The sequence below is a fragment of the Chlamydotis macqueenii genome, chromosome 8, assembly GCF_036417535.1.
Source record: "Chlamydotis macqueenii isolate bChlMac1 chromosome 8, bChlMac1.mat, whole genome shotgun sequence".
Taxonomy (NCBI): Eukaryota; Metazoa; Chordata; class Aves; order Otidiformes; family Otididae; genus Chlamydotis; species Chlamydotis macqueenii.
The window spans coordinates 24882835-24904431 of NC_141563.1; the positions used below are offsets into that span (position 1 = coordinate 24882835).

A 21597-nucleotide genomic window follows, 5' to 3' on the forward strand; every position below is an offset into this window, starting at 1 on the left:
AGTATAAGAAGATTTTTCCTTATACGACTATGCAAAAACAAGAGAAAGAAAGAAAAGGAAAATTAAAAGGAAGTTTTAAACCAGATATGACAGCCTTAAAGATTTTGCACCACCTTCCTCTTCTGGAATTAAAGAATGTTTAAAGCAGACTAACATGCAGAGTGTCAGCACGGCTATATGATCTTACGATCCAACTCATACTTCAAGATTGCATGATTGGAATAATGGTCTCATGAATAAAATAATGCAGGACAAAGTGTTGTTTGTTATTTCTTTTCTCAGCAGATTAGCTATGTACATCTTGTAACACAGGCTGGCTCCATGGAATATCAAGCAAGGCAGGAGACCTGTTAGAAAACGAATTACATTATCCAGCCAAAGCAATATCAGTAATGTCCCAGAGTCTACACTATCTTAATGTTGATTTAAAATCATATATTCATATTACCTTTTTATGTCTAGTAAAGCAATGTGATGGAGCCTTTCTTTTGCCAAAGTTGTATTATCCCATTTCTCTGAGTTAGGTAAACTGTAATGTGTCTGCTTTACAGATGGGTAAACTTAGCATAAAGAGAGGGAAGCCATTGTTTTCAGTCAAGAATGCCTAAATATAAGCACTTTCATCTATATTGGCCATCCATAGTGGCAGTGACTCTGAAAATGAGCCTCTTTCTGTTCATTTATATGACAGATTTTTTTACTTTAAACAATTCTTGGATAAAATAGATTAGGCATCCCTAGGGCAGGAACTTGAAATCAAGACTCCTGCATGAAGACACTACCTGCCCAACTGGAAAGATGTGCTCACGGGCTTGGAGTGATTGAATTGCTTTTGCCAACTGGAGTAGCGTCAGTACGAGAGATGGGATGCGTTTCTGCTCAGGTGCTGCCTGCAGCTGGGTGATCAGGGTGGTTTTCAGGACCAGAGGACAGCAGGTTTGTTTAGGTGTGCCGTTAAGCTCCTGCATGCTACACTGCTTAGGAAGAGGACATTGCCACTACCTCTTTCTTCTTCCCATGTTTGAATAAAAGTGACTACAGCTGCATTGAGCATAGCACGGGTTCCCATAGGTCTGTTAGGCATATTATCTTTATAGGACCCCATCTCCTTGGCAAAGAGTTCCCAGTGCAATTGGGGCATTGCTAAAAATAGAGACTGGGCTGCTTATTGCTGGCAGGGTCAAGGCAATCCCAAGGATATCAAGGTATTTGTCAAAATCCTGCTTTTGGTGCCAAAATCCTTTTCTCAAGTTGTGACTAAAGAAGTAAGTAGCCACAGAGCAAGGAATTAGAATACCCCAGTCAATAGCCAGTCTTCCAGCAGGCATTTTGGTAAATGTTGTATAAATTATAGTATAGTATAAATTATAGGCGTATCAATTACAGCTTGTAGCATGGGATATTGGACCTGATGGGGGTTTTAGCCTGCATGTATGGCATAACCAACATACTGTTTCCATCATTTTAATAACCTTTATAGAGCAGGTGGCTGATGCAGTTAATGCTGCTATAATTTTTCTTTCCTTGTGTGATTTGCTGTGATGACAGTTTCATCTTTTCATTTTGAGCATTTAAGGCTATTAGGAAGCATTTTTAGGCAATCATCTAGTATAGGTATTTTTAAGCATGCCTGAAACATATAGAGAGTCGCCCCCCTTCACACTGCCTATTTCTAAATAAGTATATGACATATTCTGCGCTAATCTGTGGAAAAACTATGGACAAGATCACCAGCTGTGATAAACTGCCTAGCTTAGTTTAGTTAGGTGGAGTTACGCCCTTATGTTCCAGATGGGGATCAAGCCAAACATCTTAAAATCACAAAGATTCCGAAGATGTGAAACATTTCTAAGATCATTGAAATATATATTTTGCATTTCAAAGATAAAATACAGAAACCAATATGTCATCAAACGATTTAATTTTCTTCCAAGTTTGAGTGTAAATTGACAAGAGATCAGCAATTGGCAGGAGAACAAATGAAACATATTGAAACAGCCAATTTGCTAGTATCGAGGGAGGCAGATGTGTCAGTTTTACATTTGCTCAAGCAAAGTCCTTGTTGCCGGTTTTTCCCCTCCTCATATTAAAAAATATTTCATTATCTAAAGCTTTAATTATTAGATAATCGAATAATCCTTTATAAGTGACCAAGGAACCCCTTTGATCCCCATGCTGTTATTCTGGCAGTTGCAGTTCATTTGTGGAAGTTCCTGATTTTTTCCTAGAACTCGTCACACCTGACATGCACCAGATTTCAACTGCAGCTGAGTAGTTTCCTGGGCCCCAATACTCCAGATGCCAATTTACTACCTCTTTCTTGAAGTAGCTATTAGAAGGGAAGGAAGTGGAAACAGCACTGAGATTTCCACTGACAGTCTCCTTCTGGATACAGGCAGATATCATGGCAATGAGCAGCAGAAGGAAAAAAAGCAGGTAAGGGTAAGCGCTTCCATGTTTTCAAATGCAGACAGCATGATGGAACCCTGACATAGTTTCTTTGTGAAGTGGGTAGGCAGGCATGAGCTAAGTCTGTCAATAGGTGTTAGTCAGAGCTGTAGAGTCTGAAGTGTGGCAGTAGCTGTTGTTTGAAGAAAAATGTACAGATAATGAAATGAGTAATTCTCTGCCCTTGACTTTCCTGGGAACTATTTGCTAGTCTTTATTCTCTTTATTCTTAGTTTATCATCTGTCAAATTCTTGTGAGGAGGACTTAAAAAATGCATTAACGAAATGAGGTTGCACAATTATGTAATTCTTAATATTTTATTAATTTTCATGAGGTCTGATATGTGGCATACCCAGGGTGGGTATGCAAAACTGGAAAACCAAAGAATTTCATGAGACAAGTGAAGGACTGCTGGATTTGCAGAAGCTTTGTTGCCAAGTTATATATCTGTGAATCGGATCTCATGTATGCATATACCCTGCAAACCAGGAAACTGGAAAAATAAAAATAAGTTATATTTTTATTTAAAGTAGGTGGTTTATGTTGCTAGGAATTTAATACTTTGGGTTTGTTTTGTCTTGTATAAGCTTTGAGTATCAGATTTGTTGATATGACTTCAGGAGTTAAAGCTTTAAGTAAAAAAAATACTGAATATAGTAAAAGTAGTAATTTCATATACTGAAGGCATTTCTAAAGCACTGAGGACTGTAGGCTTGAGGTGCCTGTAGATGCTTAAAAATAAAAAGTAATTCTGATCAAAATAGAGTATCACAGCCCTCTCTTTTGGCCACAATTTTATCTAAAATTTCATGTTAGAAATCTTTTTCCACAGGAGAAGAAACCTTGCTTTAGGGAAGGGTTTGGTCTGCTTGAGAGATGTGTTACTCATTTACTGCAAGGAGGGCATCTGTTGACTAGGCTGGAGTACCTCCCTTCTGTGTCTCCAGACCATCTCCAGTGCTCAGCAGTAGCAACAACAGCACAGGGCTTAGAAGCAAGAATATGCAATGTGTAACTTCTCTGCAATATCAAAAGGGTATTCGAGGTTAAATCTCCTAACCACTTGAATCCTTGACAAAATTTCCGTTTTAGCTCTGCTTGTTAGTGGGGAAACAAGGTACCGTTCTAACTATGCAACTTATTCTTGTACCACCTTTCACTCAAAATAAAAAAAAATTCCAGAGAGCAATGCTTAAAAGGAAGTTTCAGTTTATTTCATTTCTTAGGATTCATTATCTGTTTTACCCAAACAAGATCAAGCTGCCAAATTAGTTCATATTGCATAGAAGCACATGTGACTTCTAGGAGTTTGGGTCTGTTTTGCTTAAATCAAAAAAGACAAGGTAGAAGAAAGGATTTTTTTATAGGTCGGGAACTGAGACAAAGGCAGGTTAAGTAGTTCCCCAGACTTCCATCCACAGTCTATAGCAAAGCCAATAAATGAAAATGAAACCTGTAAGTCTCTAAAGGTCACATCTCCAAGAGTACATCCAGCTTACAACCTCTAGTTGTGGAGGTGGCTTCAGGAGCATGGATGGAGGTGGAAAATCAGGAAAGGAAGGATCATGATCTGCCTTCCAGGAGAAGAAAGAGCAGCATAGAGCTAGAAAAATGTGGCAAAACCCACCTTTTGAGGGGCGTGGGGAGGGAGAATGTCATTATGTCAGGACTGTTAGATTCGGCACCAATGAAAATGCCTCTTGACTCTCTAGAGGCACATTGTATGTGTAGAACTATGAAGGTCAACAGAGATGCCTGTGTTTGTCAGAACAGTTTACACTTGCCTACTTTGTTGTTTGTTATCAGGGGCAACCTTTTGCTGAGTAGCCACCAAAGATGTGATTTCCTGCTGGGCTAATGACTTCTAATTGTGCTGTTCCCATTATCATCCCAACAACATCCCTCAGCAGAAATTGGTGTGCTAGAGCACTGCTGACATAAAAGATAGGGACAGTATTTGTCATGCAGTCCATTGGAGAGCCCACAGCCCTTCCCTGAGCTTAGTATAGATGAGAAGTCTTCAGTAGCAGCTGGCAAATGTTGAATTATTAAATTGTGTCTGCAGCACTTCATATAATTATTGCCCAAGTGATAGTACAGTGAGATAAGCCTGGTGTCGACAAGCAGACTTTTCCACCTTCAGAGTTTGGTTAACAGGCTTGCTGTTTTGAAATTCAAGAAAAGTCCACTCTGTCAGGAAGGATTTAAATAGAAAATTAAATGGGTTTGCATATTGCTCTGCATGACAGATTTTTTGTTAGACTTCAAAGTCTGCATGATCTAACCAAGCATGTGGAAGTAAGATACATATTTCTGAGTGCTGTAATAGTTGTTGTTATTGTGGAGAAGTGTTAAATATAAGCAGTTACTCCAAATGTTATTTTAATCCACTAAATATTCTGTGGATTAATAATACTGTATATGGAGGCAAGAGAACAGGCATGGGTGAAATAATTTTTGGGTGGCTTCTCAATTGGCTGCCCATTCAGAGGGAATTCACTCTCCAATGATCTTTTCTTCCTCAAGGAAACAAACGTAGACAAGAGAGATGACTCCACAATTATATCTTGTCTAGAAATAACTGCAGCAGAAATTCCATTTGCTCTTCCCATCTCTTTCTGATAAAGTACAATTAGTACACCCCTTGCCTCTTTCTGTGAGATATTTGTAGGCAGTGTTATTGTGAAGGAACATAAGCTGCCACGGCAGCCGTTCTTTAAACATGCAGTTGAAAATGACAGCTCTGCTATAATGACAGAAAACATCAAAGCAACAAAACACACTACTTTATCTGATGCGGGTAACAATATCTCAGCTAATAAAATGGCTGTCATCCCTGCCCATTGTATAGATAAGGAAGCTGAGGACGTTTGGATGCTCTTTGTTGGTACGCCAAGCTGCAATTATCCTATGACAGAGCCCTTCTGGGCATGATTGATGAAACATTTTGAGGGGGAAAGCACTTCAATAAGTGAATTTGTTGAATTTGATTATGACATCGCTTGCACAATGGTTGGCAAAAACAAAAACATTTAAGTAGAACTAGGAAAACGTGGCCTCATTTCATCTGCCTGGGATGTCCTTGCCACATTCATTTATTTGTATTGTGTGTTGGATGTAAACAAGTTTAATTCTGAAGTTCTTGTGTTGACCTTTTCTGGCATTGAGATCAAAGTACTGTCTGCAATGACAACGAGAAGACTTTAAAGACTTCAGTGGCTTGTCAGAGTAGTGTATGTTTAGATATAAAATAACACAACAGTGCAGCCTTTGGCTAAAATGGGCACCCAAGGAAGTTCTAAAGAAATCTGTTGCTGCTCAAGAAACCCTTCATTATCTTGCGGTCTAATGGCCTAAAACTGGACCTGCTTTGAAAACAATCTTTCCTTCTTTCCTGGGCCTTAGCTCACAGGCCACTTGCAGATACAACATGGATGTCACCCGTTAAAAGGAAAGGAATACTCTTTCCTTTCTGAAATTCCTGAGTGGATTTAAGCACTGGTAAAGCCCTTGTCTGAACAATAGTTAGCTATCTGTAAAATGTCAGCCTTTCCAAAGCATGGCTTTACCCTTTTTGCAACAGCGTGTGCTGCTGTCCCATACCCAACATGCCCTTTTTGCTGGCTCCAGCTGTCCTCTATCCCAGATCATTCAGTGGGTCTCTGGAGGAAATCCTGGAGGTTGATTTTACATTGCCTGATCTGGAGCCAAGGCAGCTGGAGTAAGAAGTTAAGCTCTAATCCAGTATTTCCATATTTAACAGCTTGACCATTTGAAAATACATGTCTTTTAAAAACTGCTTTTCTCTATGCATAGTCTGTATTTGGATTTGAGATGTAAACCTACTTCACTTTACTGAATAAACAAAAGAAATGTTTAATGCTTACTATGATATAAAGTTTCCAACAAATCTGGGCACAGAAAACAAACTCTTCTGGGATATTCAGTATCTTGACTGAGCTGGGACTTCTGAAGTAGAACTAAGGATATCCTATAGAACTGCCTGTGCTGGTACATCCAGGGACGGGTGCAGGGGACAAAAGGCAATGACTTTTTTTAATGAACAAAACATTTGATACATGATGTAATAGTTTTCCTGGATTAAAAATAAAGTAGCAGTCTTTACTGTAGCTTTTTGCTAAACTGGTTTCTTGTCCAATGCTTTCAAAAAAGAAGTTTACAGCACTTCTCCACATATCTAATAAATGGTCCAATTTTCAGGGATACTTAATGTACTGTAGAAATCTACCCAATGCTTCTGCAAGTTCAGTCTATTTGATAATAAAGATATTTATCTTGATTATGTTTGAACTTAATTTTGAACTTGAACTTAAATTTAGGCACTTGCTTTGAGAGGTTTATTTCAGTAAATGAAAGAAAGCTACTTCTTTTTCCTAGTTATTTGCTTGAGAAACAAGTTTTTAGCATTTCCAACTGAGAACTTTACAGCTAAGTGATACTTAGGAAAATGCTAGTGAAGGTTTCTGTGGTGCCTCCCTCTCTGACAGATCCCCAGCATGTCAGTCTGGAAATCTGTTATGTTTTACATGCCTTTATTCAGTACCTTACGGCAATCCTCCGTTTCTGTGGCTTCTGCCTTCTTAGTATGCAAATTATACCCTTCGCTTTAATCAGTGGCAGCAGTGTTTTCTCTGTGTTTTGTAATTGGGACTTTGTCTCTAAGCGTCTGCTGAGATGACACGGTGCAGTACTGGATAAACCAAGCCAAGCAACTGTGAGCAGCGTGGCTGTGCAGCACGCTGCGATGTCCAGCCTAATAGAGACTGTGTTTAAAGGGATAATTAGCCTGGCTAGAGAGTGGCACCAACACAACATCACTGCTTGCGGTACAGCTTGCCTCTAAGGTCCACATAGCCCTCCAGTGGTGTGGTGTGCAGGCATAGTGTGGTGTGCAGGCATATCTCCAGGTACCAAAAGATACACAGTGTTTATACAACATATCTACACCCTCCCACCTGTCAGTGCTCCCAGGCACAAAATGCATGTAATAACACTTTATGTGGCAGGTTGTATTATGGTAGGCAAATTTTAAATTGTTTTCCATTCTGACTTGTGCTGTGTTTCAACATTGTTCCCTTTATAAGTATTACTTCTGTCCAAACTGTAGATATGTTTTTAATGGAATTTTTATGGTTTTGCCTATTAAGTGTATTTCATATCTTTGGGATAACGAAGTCCTTAGCCTCTGTGTCTGAGAATAAACACCCTCAGTAGAAATGACAAAGTTATATAGAAAACAGTGATTATGAATAAATAGACTATTTCAACCTAGTATATAGTAACTATGGAAGAGCAGAGTTGTTGGTGTAGTCAGCAAGGGAAAAGTCGCTTTAGATTGAATTAGGATGCTATATACTCCCCCCACATTCACAATTCATTAAGGGACCTGAGTGGGTTAATTCCTTCTGACATTTGACATGGAGCTAAAGTTTTCCAGACTGTATGCCTTAGAAAGAAAGGTCCAGAAAGAGCTATGAAGATCATTTGGCATGGGGAGACCATGGTTTCAATCACTTCAAAGCCACAGGGTTCAGGAGGGAAAGATGAAAGAGGAAATCTAGCCAGTCTCATATCTGGAAGATGTTGCTCCAGAAAGGAGGAAGGCTATATACTTTTCAAATTAGTAAATTCCACAAAGATGATATTTGGCTATTATACAGGAAAACAGCTTTGATTACCCAAAAATCTGCAACCCTTTAGTTGAGCCTGAGCAGTACCATAGACCTAACTTCTCTCAGGTTTTATAACCTCTAATTCCACTTGCATCATTATATTTAACTGTAATTCATACCAGAAGAAAAGGATAGGGATGGTGGGGGAATGACACACCAAACCCTGTATGTTTTTATAGTGACTTTTGTTATCAGAAAAGAACCACTGGGGTCAGTCTCTGAGAATATCACTGTCAGTAGTTAAGATATTTTCACCATGGAGTTAAATACTTACAGCATTGACAGTAGCTGGAAATACTTCAGTGGTTATTGTTGAAGTCATTAGTCTAGCTGAAGTAATGCTGGCATGTTTTCCCTCTGGGTAGAATTCCTCAGTCTAATTGTCTCCTCCTTGACAGACCATATTTGATATCTTCAAGCTTGAAGGCTAGATGTTTTCCAGTAATTAATGGCTTTTCTCAGTTATAGATTGAAATTATTTTGTTTTGTGAATTAGTCTATTATCCAGTAGTGAAGCTATTGAATTCCAGAGCATTTAAATAGGGTAACTTACAAAAAGAGCTAATACAAAAAATACACCGTTATCAAGCCACATGAAAGCTATGTGGGCCACTTGAGAAGATGCTGACTTCACATCTAATTTTGTCAAGAATGAAGTAGTATCAACTTTAAAATAAATAAATAAAAATCTATTCTTGCTATTGGTGTTATCTTCTTCTAATGACCTAACCTTAATATCACCTTAGATCAATACAGGTCCATGCAACTCATAGGCTAGTATTAGGTCACCTCATCTAACCTCCTGAATAGTACTGGCAATCAAATTTCATCAAGCTACTCTTGTCTTGAGTGCTGTAACCTGGGTTTGACAAAGGTATATCATGAACTCAATGTCTCTGATAGCCGGACTAGATTCCTTAAAGTACTGTGTCCACTCAGAGAGTAATTAGCCTGTGGTTTCAGAAATCAATGAATATTCTTTCACAAGGGAAAAAAAATAGCTTCTCCTGTAGTCACTGCTTTATGTCTTTCTGTTATTTGAGCTATTGCTTCTCTCAAAGTCATCTTACCACATCTTTTATTGTATTCTGTATTATTGTATTCTGATTTTTAAAAATCAAATATGGAACATAATATAGATCTCAAAGCTAAAAGCAAGAAATATTTTTAATACTGTTTCAGATATGTTACAGGAAATAATTTTTCAAAGGACAAAATTTATTGGATATAATGTAGTAGAATGGCACCAGCACTCCATAATGTACCACCTATCTACTACCTAAGTAGCAGATACAAAAGCATGAAAAGAGACTTCTAGTTAAACACTGATGAGCCCGATTGGCGTTTCGACATATGGATCTGTCCTTGTTGCCCACCTAAAGCTTCCTACTAAAGCTCTTAAATCATGGTATATCATGATTTAGCAAAAACCTTTTCAGTAGAGTTCAAATTTTCTTTTCCCTTCCAAAAAATGTTGCTAAAGCGATAAATGCAAACTGACTGAGTTTGTCTCCCTAGGGCCAGGAAGGCAGTCTGGAAATGTGAGACATAGGAACTCATGTCGATCCTGACTTCCAGCCTTGTGTTTCACTTGCTATTAGATGGGGCATTGTTGGAGAAACTGGAGAGATCAAGACCTCTGAGTGATGGCCCTTGTGTAACTGGCCATAGGAGACATCCTATTAGTAGTTGTTGCTAATTAAATATGGACAAAGTAATCCTGATATGTTTACACTGCCTTTCTTTAGATGTGTTTGACATTTGTTGAATGCAGTTCAGATAGATCCCAAGATTTGGCGTTTATACATTTTTGTTCAGAAAGTTCTGCAGACAGAGTTTTCAGAAATGAGTGTTGGAACAAGAGCCAGGTGCATTAGGAATTGAACAACAACTTTGAGTCTTATTTTCCTAAATGCTGTACAGTGGCTACTGAAGTACTGGGGGGATATGTGTACACAGCAGAAATAAATCATGGCATTTATATATATAAACTGAAGAAAGGCTTAAACAATGTAATCAAGATTTCAGCCTCACATTCCTTTCATGGTGCCAATTCTATGTCAGTGTTATGGTAAATGGAAAATGTAATGGGAAGTCTGCAAGAAGTTACAATGCGGATATTATCTGGCTATAGGTTGTTTGGCTTTTGTTTGGTTTTGTGGTTTTTTGTTTTGTTTCTTAAAATAAAATACAGTTGTATTTGCAGTGCTGAAACAGAGCTGCTTCTTGGGCTGCCTGTTCTGTTCCCTGCGGGCAGAGGTACGCACTGGCAAATCCCTCTCAGTAAGAGACCGGACCGCTGGCTCCTCACTTTCCTTCAAGCAAAGATATTCTCTGATTGTCCATATGCTCTTTTACTTTTCAGTTAAAAGATGAGTCTGAGTGAAAACAAGCAAGGTAGCAGCAAAAGTGAAAGCTGGATTGGGAATGATGTGATTTAATAACAGAAATTTCTAAAACCCTTCTACTGATAACACTGAGAAAAAACACTGACACCTGTGCACTGCTGGCAGTTCGAAACCGAAATATTCAGTAGCATTTCACCTTGTTTTCTTTTGAAGGAGGCAAACCAAGAAACTGATGATGTCTCAGTTACATTCTGTCTAATCCTAGAGTACTAAGCTTGATGCAAGGTGCCTGCTGGGATGTTAAGGTTGGGTCTTGGTAATTAGATCTGTGTGGGATAAGGAAAGGAAGAGCAATGTGGACTTTATTTTTGACTTGTGCTTGTAGCAGATTTTGCCCCTTTGCTTCTATAAAAGCAAAGATGCATGTTAATGGGAGCTACTCCTTGGACATTAGTGAGTTTGAGGCCAGGCTGTGTTATGGAAATACACTTTTCACACTCTTAACCTAACCATGCACATGTTGTTGCTCTGTGCACTCAGAAGTAAATGCAGAAACAAGCCTGTTGTTTCAGAGCTGCCACAAGGAGAGATGGAGCAGGACAGCTGAGGGAAAGCCTTCTTCAGAATTAGTTAGAGGTTAGTTAGAGTTAGGGTTGCCCTTTAGCTCAAACACACTTGTCTGCCCATGCTAGGGAGGAATTCAGCAACTGGATCTTAATTTCTGGCTCCTGAATATATAATATGAACCATCCCAAACAAAAAGACAGTTGCTGATTCCCATCAACTCCAATTCGAAGTACCTTTAATATACAACTAGCTCTGTGCCTGGATAGCTCCTTGTAAATTATTACAGAGCTCCATGTACTTTCTCATTCATGTCCACCACCACATGCCATCTGTGTAGTGAACTCTCATGCCTTACAGTGCCACTGGCATGAAGTATTTGAAACTGCCCATCGTGCTTTGTGGAGGGCTCCCGGAGCAGCATGGTGACAATTCTCCACAAGCATATGGGCACTTCCTGGCTGCCCAGCACAGTGGGAGTGCAATACTGCTGTTGCTGTGTAGTGTTCAAGACCCCAGGACTTAGTCCATATCCTGAGAGGGAACAGCATTATTTCTAATCACAATCCTTGCTGTATGCTTGTATTGAATTTTATAAAGCTCAACAGATAATGCTTAATGATCTCATTCAGTCCGTGTTGTCTCTCCCCTCCCTTTTCCACATCTTGTTTATCCATACCATGATGGTACCACAGTGGTTTTCATATATAAGCTGTAAAGTGGTGATGCATTTTTGCGGTGGCTGTGTTTTCTGAATAAATATCTTTTTTTTGTTTGTTGTTTTTGAAATTTGGGAAAGTGCTGTCTGAAAGTTTTTCTTCACCCTTAATCAAACTGTTTGCTTAGCTGTTTTCTTTCTGTCTTATCTCTTGCTTGGGACCAAAATGTTTAGATTTCAGTGGTGACGTCTCACTTTTTCACATCCTGTCAGATGGGAGCCATGGGTTGTTTGAGTTCACAGTATGGCTAACCAGGACATGCATGTGACTGGAACTGAGGATGGGATTATTCCCATTCAGTGTCTCTAATACATTTTTTTTTCCAGAGAATTCATCTGGTTGTCACTCCTCGGCTCCAAAGCCAGCCTGAGAACTCCAGCAGACCATCTTCATCCTGGATTTATTTCCGTTTTACTGTCTCTGACATTACTCTGCTGCAGTCTCTCTCCTTCTTTAGCTTTGCATTTTAACAGCTCATCAGACCAGGTGCTCAGCTGGCAAATTAGTGTCACGTTCCTCTCCAGAAGGGGAGCCTGGAGTGCTCCAGGTGCAAGGAGGTCATGGTCTGCTTGCCCGAAGTGTGAGTGGCAGCTGCCTGTCCCTTGTGCCTGAGCTGCGTTGTGGGCTGTGCTCTTCACCTGCGCCCCTGGTGAGTGCACCGAGATCTCGCTCACCTCAGCAGCAGGGGATGCGTGACCAGCTCTGAGTTTTGTCTGCAGCGGAAAGGGTGAATCTTCATAGCACTCACAGGTCTTCCCCTCGTGATCCGGTCAGGGGAGAGGCATTAGCCAGGCAATAAATAACTAATTTGGGGTTTGGGCACCCGAACTGAACTTCCCAACTTGCAGCTGCACAGCTTGAAAACATTCTTGCTGAGTCTCTGCTGGTCAGTGCAGCTTCAAGCTGGTCTCCCATGGGAGCCATGGGGGCTGTACTGCTGTCTACAGTGCACCCAGACCACTGCTCTCCAGAGGAGGAGGGGAGGCGGTGCTGGGAAAAGGTGGAATGTAGCCACTCAGCAGCTATTTATTAGCTGCTTTCCCTCTGTTTCACTACTTTCAGTACCCTGTTCCTTTTTATTCTCAAATTCCTGCAGATGCTTGTCTGGATAAATGGTGTGTTTCCAGTCAAGAACTAGCACTCTTAAAGATTTCCCACCCACCCGCCTTGTTCTTCACATATGAGTGATCACAAATTATAGATTTTCTTTTTTTGATACTTCACAAGTGTTGAAAAGGCAGGTTGTTCTGTGTGGCTGAACGAATGACAATTTCATCGCCAGCGCTTACCCAGTAATAAATGCTTTTCAGGTTTAATTTGTAATATCTGAAAATACCAGCAAGAGATGAGGAAAGCAGTTTAGATAATATATTAACCTCTCCAAACCTTGTCCATTCTTTGAAACTCTACCTGCGTGTGCTTTGAGTATGTAGGAAAATGTCTTTCCTTCTTCTTTTAGACTGTTCTGCCCCATTCCTTAAACTGGGACTAAGGGATTTTTTTGTTGTTGTGAGGCCCTTTAGTTCAGCCAGACTCTGATCTGGCTGATCTGAAATCATCTCTGCGTAGACACGTAGCTTGTGAAAAATGTGAGAGAAAATATTGTTTGCTGAACTAAGGTCTTTTAGGAGTCCAGCTATCTGCAGAGCCATCAAGTTCAAACCAGTTCAAAGCTCCTAGCAAGCTATAAAAACATCCCGAGAAGGCATTGTGAAAAGCTCTTGCAAGGAGGTAGAGAGTTACAAAATTTTAGCAAGATAGAGCTTGTAGTGGCAAGATTTCCTGTGCAGCAACTGCATGGTCCCCTGCCCCAGTGTAGAACAAAGATGAATCGGGCCCATTATGAAGGCAATTCATATTTAAATGAGATTTCCACCCCAGTTCTGCAGTCTCAAGTGGTTTTTCTAAGCATCTGCTCTTTCATGCTGATTTAGACCAAACTTGAACGCTGAATCTTTGGAGAATCATAAACAAATAGTGTTAAATTAGCATTAATGGAAACGCATCACAAGGAAGGAAAGGCAGGGTTGTTAATGGTATCGCTGTTCCGAGCTCAGGCTGTGGTGGCTGCAGACACACACAGTCCTGCAGCACAGAAGTAATGTATGTAAGATCACCCACTGCTCGGAGACCTCCAGACAAGCTAAGCACAGCAGGGTGAGTAGGACTGGAATTTGTTTTACAGGAAGCCTTTCATTTCCTTGCTTTTGAGGGGTTAAGTGAGGCACTTCAAGCACTGCTTTCCCATGAGGGTTATACTGGGGAAGGGTAGTTTCAGTTTCCCCAGGGGCTCCATAGCAGCTCTGGCAGCAGGGGCTGCTGTCGAAAGAGAACAGCCGGATGCAATGAATCAGTGTATTCCCCAGCCGCTCCAGTTGTGTTTCCTTCCTACTCAGTGCTGTCCAGTTTTCAGACTACTGTGTCTGATACTGATCCCCAGCCTTGTGCTGCCACTGCTGTTCTTGATAGACAGGTATGCCCCAGAGGCCTCCTTGGTTTTGAAAGGCCTGGATTGGGACAAAATTAATTGTTGATGGCTTAATTGCTTTATTTGTCACCTGGGGAATGCACCAAATAGAACATGAATGTATTGTAATGTACAGTAATGGCTTCAGTATGAGCTCCCTATGGTCCTCAGTAACATCAAGTGTTCATTAAAGTTGTGAAAATCACACCATCGTGCCTATGGTTTGTCAGGCTGGCTTTGGGAAAACTCAGGTTGTCAAACTCAAGCCTTGGTCAGGAGTTCTTAATTCATTAAAAGCCTTCTCTGGAATGTCAAGGTGTCAAAAGAGTTCACCTGGAACAGCCAGGTTGCTGCCACCCTGGGAAGCCTGTTGCCTCTCTGACCAGCCTGGCTGGGTATCCAGGTCAGACCCCACAGAGCACCCCGCCCACAGCACAGGTTATCCTCTGTGGGGAGCCAGGGCTGTGACCCCTGCCAAAGAAGCCGAGGAACAAGAGCCTCGAGTGCTCTGCCTGGAGCAAGGCCCTAGCAGACAGCTTTGGGAGGTCTAACTGACAGATTTTGATCTAAGACTTTGGGAATTCCAGCTCTTCTGCAGAACTGCTGGGAGCATGGAAATCAAGGGCCAACCTCACAGGCCATGCAGCTCCAGGGCATGCTTTCCATGTGGCAGGCTCCCACATGGCAAGTTCCTTCAGCCATGGGCCATCCCACCACAGGAGTCTTCCAGCTGCCTATCACCAGTGACCAAACTCCAAGTTCAACGTTGCTAGTTTTTCAGTCAGGTCACTTACCAATTTATAAGGGCTATTAGCCTGACTGATAGCAATTTAATTCAATGCCAGAGAGCCCAGTCTATATTCTATAACACAAAGTTTCACTTCTACAAAAATCTCATTTTGCGTGAGGAGTGAATAGGCACGAATCACACTGTTTAACTTGGGTGGTTTCAACCTTGTTAGTTACTTGAAGTGAAGAGAGAAACACTTTACTTCAAATTTTACAAAAAGGAACCAAAAAAAACCCAACTTGTGTGATTGTGAATCAATATAACAAGTTTCACCCCAAAACTAACGCTTCATATTATATGTCATCATATCATCAAAAAGCCTGTCATGGAGATATGCTTAGTGCAATGGAAACCCTTCAAAGATGTTTTGATAAATCCATTGCTTTGAGAGACTTTCTCTCATTACATTTTTCATGTAAAATATGTAAACGATATTACAAAAATCTTATATCTAAAATTGAAAATTCAAAGCATTTTCTCATGCTTGTCACAATAATAACAAATTATGTCATTTTGTAGCTGTAGTCACCCTGGTGTTTTCCTATTGTAGATTATAATTTTATAACCACACAATATTAAAACAGGATATATGACAGGGTAAAACTTGCATTTTTAGAAAGTACATGGAACATGATAGAAGAAATTTCCTCTACCCTTTTTTTTCTATAATCTTACCAGATTCCTCTAGCTTCCAACTGCATCATGACCCTGAAATCCACAAATAATTCTTCATTTTGGTATTTCATATGTTTTAAAATTTCTAAAAGAATTGAATGTTCTTTATACAAAAAAAATGTATTATATCAATACTAAACAAAATTCATACACATTCTACTTAACAAGGAGCAATGTTACCTGATGTAAAAGAGCTATTGTTCAAACACTGGATGCAATTTATAGTCCTCTATGACAGGGAAAGACTTCCATCGGTGCCCAGATTTCTGAGTGTGGCTACTCAATCCTAAATCAAGGATGTACTTACATTAATGAACACATACAGTTTTAATACCAAATCACCATCCTTAATTCAAATTGAGTTTGAAAGGGACATAGCAGATTTTCAGATATTTTAGCTTTTGAAGATCCTTACACATTTTCAAGAAACTAGTAGAGAAATGATTATGTACTGAAACTATTATGTAGCTGATTCTCTCTAACCATAATTACATCTATGTACAGTAAAAAACATATTAGCTGCATTTTTAATGTTATACCTGTATCATGTAAGCATCCTACCAGTACTCAGGTGCACATACATACACATTCCTGTATCCACCCATCTTTGGGTTATTTAACACAAATATCCTAGGAAGCTATTTATAATCTTCCTCACATTGTGATTTTTAATGACAAGATTTTAGAGCAATCCAAACAGTAGAGAATTGCCATGTGTAAAAAAAAAAAAAATAGAGGAAAAAAAAATGCAAAAGCCTTCAACAAACCAAACAAACAACAACCTGCTCCCCAGCCCCCACAAAAAAAAAATAATTCTCAAGGCTGTTCAGCAAATATCTTGTGTATCAAACAGACTTGAATACGTTACCATTTAGCCACAGTAATTAACCGTGTCATTTGGCCAAACTTGTTTCTAAAAGTCTCACAATTTTGCATGAGTTACTGGAAAAAAAAGAAACAAAAATCTTTAAAGGCATGTGCATTCCTGAAATTCTGCCTGTAGTGTTCAGTGGGTACGTGTGCCAGCAATGAATACACACAACAATTAAATTAGGTGGCAACAAAGCCAGGTGGATTACATGCTTGCTGTCATTTAAAGTATCCTTTCTGTATAGACAGAAAATTTTCTTACAAAAAAAAAAAAAAGAAAAAACCCAAAATATTTTTCCGTCTGTAAATCCTGTTGGGTTTTTTTGTGATGTTTTTTAAATCACAAATTCAATAATATTATAAATCATGTAAAATTTTGAAAATTACTTTAAGCCGCTGGGCTTCACATTGAACTGTTGTCTGAAGAAAAAAATAGAATTGTTTATACAGAGAACTAGAAAATATTTTTGCCATTATTGTTGATCTTGTAAAATATTTTGTGTGAAATTAGGCATATTATTTAAAAACATCTAGTCAAACTATAAATGAAACTCCTCTTTTCTTTAAAACTTCTTCCTCACTTGCCTTTCTCATTAACCCAGTAGTTTTCCATAGCGAGCACCACCCTGGGCCTACTTAAGTCAGTGAGTTTTATGCCATTAATTTAAATGGAAGCAGGATGTGGTCCAGTAAATTATCCCCCAGCATGATCTGCTTAGTATTACATTAGACCATGGGAGTAGTGAAAAGAAAGCTCCTTGTCAATGTCATTCTTTAAAATATCCATTCTTGTGTTTGCAGTACTGCTATTCTTCTTCAATATTCTAAAGGTTTCTCAAATTATCATGAAGTTTCTCTCAATAGGCAAGCCTTCAAAGGCAATATAGTCACCATTAAATCCCTTACAGACATCCTAAATATTGAGGAAAAACACCAGTAATTCAGTAGAGTTAATTAGGCATAATTGTAAAGAATTTATTGATGACTACTGCAAGAGTCATTTTAACTTTGCTTATAAACTCTTTGGGCCACCTGAAAAAGATACTAGTGCTGGATTTGAGGACTATAGTTGAGCTCCCAGAAAACAAATCCAGAGGAAAAGATCTGGTAAGTAGCCTGTAACTTTTCTCTTGTCAACTCTATTATTCCTTTACTTTGAATGAAGTCCTACAATGATTGGTGTCCTTCTGCTTCTCATCTTCCATGACTATTATCCCATGAGCTTTCCAAAGTCCACACATGTTGTTTTCTAGGATCTGTGATACTTTCCCAAGATCAAGTTTACTTGGTGGCTAAAACAGGGTAGCCCACTTATTTTTGTCATGAAACGCCAGGATCTTGGAGCAAACTGGAATTGCAAAAGAGCCAAATACATAGACACACACAAATTATATTCAAACAAGTGGACCTTGCTACCAAGATTTGTAAAGTGTCTGGGTCCCGGTTTCTGCAATGCCACGTGCCAAACTAGATTTTTCATATTCAAATGCTTAGCTTTTGAACTTATGTTAACACCACTTCTTTTTTCCTCCCTCTCATAATTTCACTTGAACTAATTTGGTTTTACTTTGGCACTCTTTAAGATCCAAATCATTCACCTTTTCTGCTTTATTCTTATGAATACCAAAGCTGTAGAATAAATACTGTTGACATGTGTTGGCAGAGTGCTTTTGTACTTGGATTCCTCATTAAATTACATTCAATTTTAGTTATAATGAGCATAATCCATTTGATACTGTTGACCCAAATTCCCCTGAGGAAAGCTGCAGTTCTGAATTGATACTTATGTCTCTGAGTCAACTCAGTAACATTCAAAATCACGTCAGACTTCAAATCTGAAAAACATCTTTTTCTAATGTTATTCTGCGGGCTGTGACTAAATTATATTGCAGAAATGTATTCCTGCGATGCTTTACGGCTCTTGGTGTACTTTAATCTTGCCACTTTCCTAGCTTACGTGACACTTTACTTATCTGTACCCTGTCTCTGTAAACACCTTAGGAGAACACTGACCGTCAGGAAGCAGAAGCACCTTTCTGAAACTCATCCCTGGGCATCCTTTCTGAAATCATATTTCTTCTTCTTGTCACACTCCTTAATCGTTCCTCTTCTGCAATAAATTGTTATTTCTCTCCCTGTTAGAATTCTTTCCTGTCATTCATCATGTTATGAGTACCTTTTGCTTGAGAACAGGAACAAAATCCCAGTAGACTTCAGGAAGCCTTTGACTCTTCCTTTCTCATGATGTAGAAAATAGAGAATTCCACTCGGAGTGTCTTATTCTTTGGGAGAGTTTTGTTCATTTGTTTGTTTCAGAGTTCTGGAGTGCTTTGGGAGAAATGGGCTATTTGGAAATGTGGAATTATCAGTATTGTCAGCATTACTCTCAGTTTGATAAGTAGAGTGGCTGGATAATGAAGGTTTTGAAATCTTTCTCAAGTTTGGTCTGAAAATTATTTAACAGACAACAAGGACCTTGTAGTATTCCGGAGAGGAAACAGTTGTATTTGAGTCATTGCAGAAGATCAACTATACAGTTCATAGCATGAGTTTATGGTTTCATATGACCGTTGAATTGTGATCCTCATGCTCACAATAATAGCACATGTTCTGTGGAGAGGAAGTATCCTTAAAATTTTTGTGCATAGTTCCTTTTTCATGTATCATTGGGAATGTGGGATTAGCCCTGTAAAACAGATATGTAATTTTGCAGGTTCAAAACTGATTACTTGCACAGTAATTGCTAAGAGGTAAGGATCGAGCCATGAATCTTGCTCATCTGTTTAAGATCATTGGGATAGGTAAGAAAAAACAATATGCTTAAAGACTTGGGTCAGTCAGTAGGACAAACTTTCTAATTTTGTGGTCCAGGACTGCTGAGAAATACCACAGAAGGCCTTTGAAAACAGGCCAGAAAAAAAAGCCTGTCGGTTTAGATCTATTGATCCTGCTGTGGTGTTGGGTAACTTTTTTGCATCCTTTTGAGCTCTGTTTTCTCTTATTCCAAATTCCCAGATGCATCCTTAGGATTAGTCTTTACCTGTAGATTTTTGAGTACTAAAAAATGTTATAAAATACAACCATGGCAGAACATGTACTGTCTCAATCCTTTCTTCCAAGTGAATATCCAATTAAGCCGTTCACTTCAGTATGCCGCTGGTTTTCTCATTTGTTGACTCACACAGGATGAGGGCAGAAGTGTGCTGCTGAACACCTGATTACATCCTTGGCAATGGGAAAACTATACAGACAAACACCAAGAGCGCCAGCTCAGCATTCAACACTTACATAAATAAAATACCAGAGGCCAAATTAAGCTTTTCCTTTACTGTTTTCTTCAGTCGGCAAATGCAAATATAATTCTCCATAATTTATGTCTTGACAGATGATAATGAATGTGAAAATGCTACTCAGCCTTGTGGAGAGCATGCCAATTGCACAAACACGGTGGGAAGTTATTTCTGCATGTGTGCGCCTGGTTTCAAATCCAGCAATGGTCAACAAACTTTTGTACCTAATGATGGAACCTCCTGTGTGGGTAAGTTATTATTGCCTGCTAGCTAGCTTTACGTTGTCACTCTTCTCTTATTGCTTCTGTTACTTACGGAAGTCTAGCAAATTGCTTTCTGATTTGTGAAGTTTGGTGTGTGGGTATAAAATTCCCACAACTTGGACTGGTACAGACTTAATATGCCAGTTCAGGCCCACACTTCTCACTGATAACACGGTTGCTTTCAGTAACACTTCAATCTTGACTCTGCTCATGATATTTTTAATCTACATGTCACAGTTACAGATGATTAATATATAGTTAAGGTAATACAGAAATTCCCAATCCACCCAGTTATGCCCCTGTTTTCACTCATCCTTGAGCAAGGTGGTCATATTCTTAAAAGAAAGCAGAGTGACAGAGTACTCTGCATTCAAGTCACGTGGGACTAATAAAACTCCCTATACATTTGGCCTACTATGCTCCAAATATCTTTTGTCTGGGGGCTTTGATTGGGATATTTTTGGTAATTTTAAAGTCTCTTCAAAAGCAATGAGCAAGATCAGTAGTTATTCTACCTCCTGTGCCATCCATCAGCCTCTGTTTCTGTAGCAATTGGATGAAACATATTCAAGATTACGGGGGAGGAAAAGTTCTCTGGAAAAATGTTATTTCTGAACAATATGCAATCCTTTAGGATTTCCTTTGAATGGAAGAACTGTAACTATACTCTTTTTTCAAACTCCTGGTAATTTTCTCTGTATGTTGCAACAGTCCTCAGGGAATGGGAAAATGAGAAATAAATCTATTGCCCTTTACACCTTTATGCTGACTGTGTCTCATTCTAGATATGTCTCCTGTGAGCTTGTGAGTGCTGACAACCTCTCTTCTTACTGCTCTTAATATCAGCAGAATGGCTGCATATTAAGCCAGAAAGTGATCTAATCAACATTTCTTGCCCATTGCTCACATCCATCTAAGAGAGCTCTGCTTTATCCAGCTGCTATGAATTGTTCTTGAATTAGCTGGGATAGAGACTGTTAGCACATTGAGCTGTAAATATTCTCTTGGTTTCTGGTCCAGGCTTTGATTTTTACATTATGACATTTCCTCAGCTTCAGAAGTTTTGTCTTCAAAGTTATTTCTCTGACTGTTCTTGTGTCACTTCAGCTTTTTACCATTAGCTTGCTAATTTCTTTTTTTTTTTGCCCTCTTTTCTTTGCTGGGTAGAGGGATCTTTTTTTATCCTCTACTGGGGGTTAGTTTACCACTTTTCTTCTCCTTTTTGCAAATCCATATGGGAGGAGCTGAGAGCTTCCATAACTTACATTGAAATAAAAAATTACCTGTGGGCACCTTTTCTCATTAAACAAGTGTACCAATTACTTTACCAAGCAGTGAGCCCTAAAGACAACCTTTTGATCCACAATTAATTTTCTACTTTATCTGTCAGGGAAACCATAATAAGATATTTTGTACCCAATGGATCTGCTGCTACAGGTAGTAGCTATGACTTGCACACAAGCAGCTGA

The 21597-nt window shown here is 39.2% G+C and overlaps 1 protein-coding gene across 3 annotated transcripts in view; it reads left to right on the forward strand.

Annotated features, from left to right (window-relative positions):
- ADGRL4 (adhesion G protein-coupled receptor L4) overlaps positions 1-21597 on the forward strand; it is an 80190-nt gene that overhangs the window by 20091 nt on the left and 38502 nt on the right. For all 3 annotated transcript variants that reach the window (XM_086753127.1, XM_086753130.1, XM_086753129.1), the window contains exon 4: positions 19961-20113. In XM_086753127.1, coding sequence (XP_086609253.1) covers positions 19961-20113 — 153 coding nt within the window. The remainder of the gene's footprint in view (positions 1-19960; positions 20114-21597) is intronic.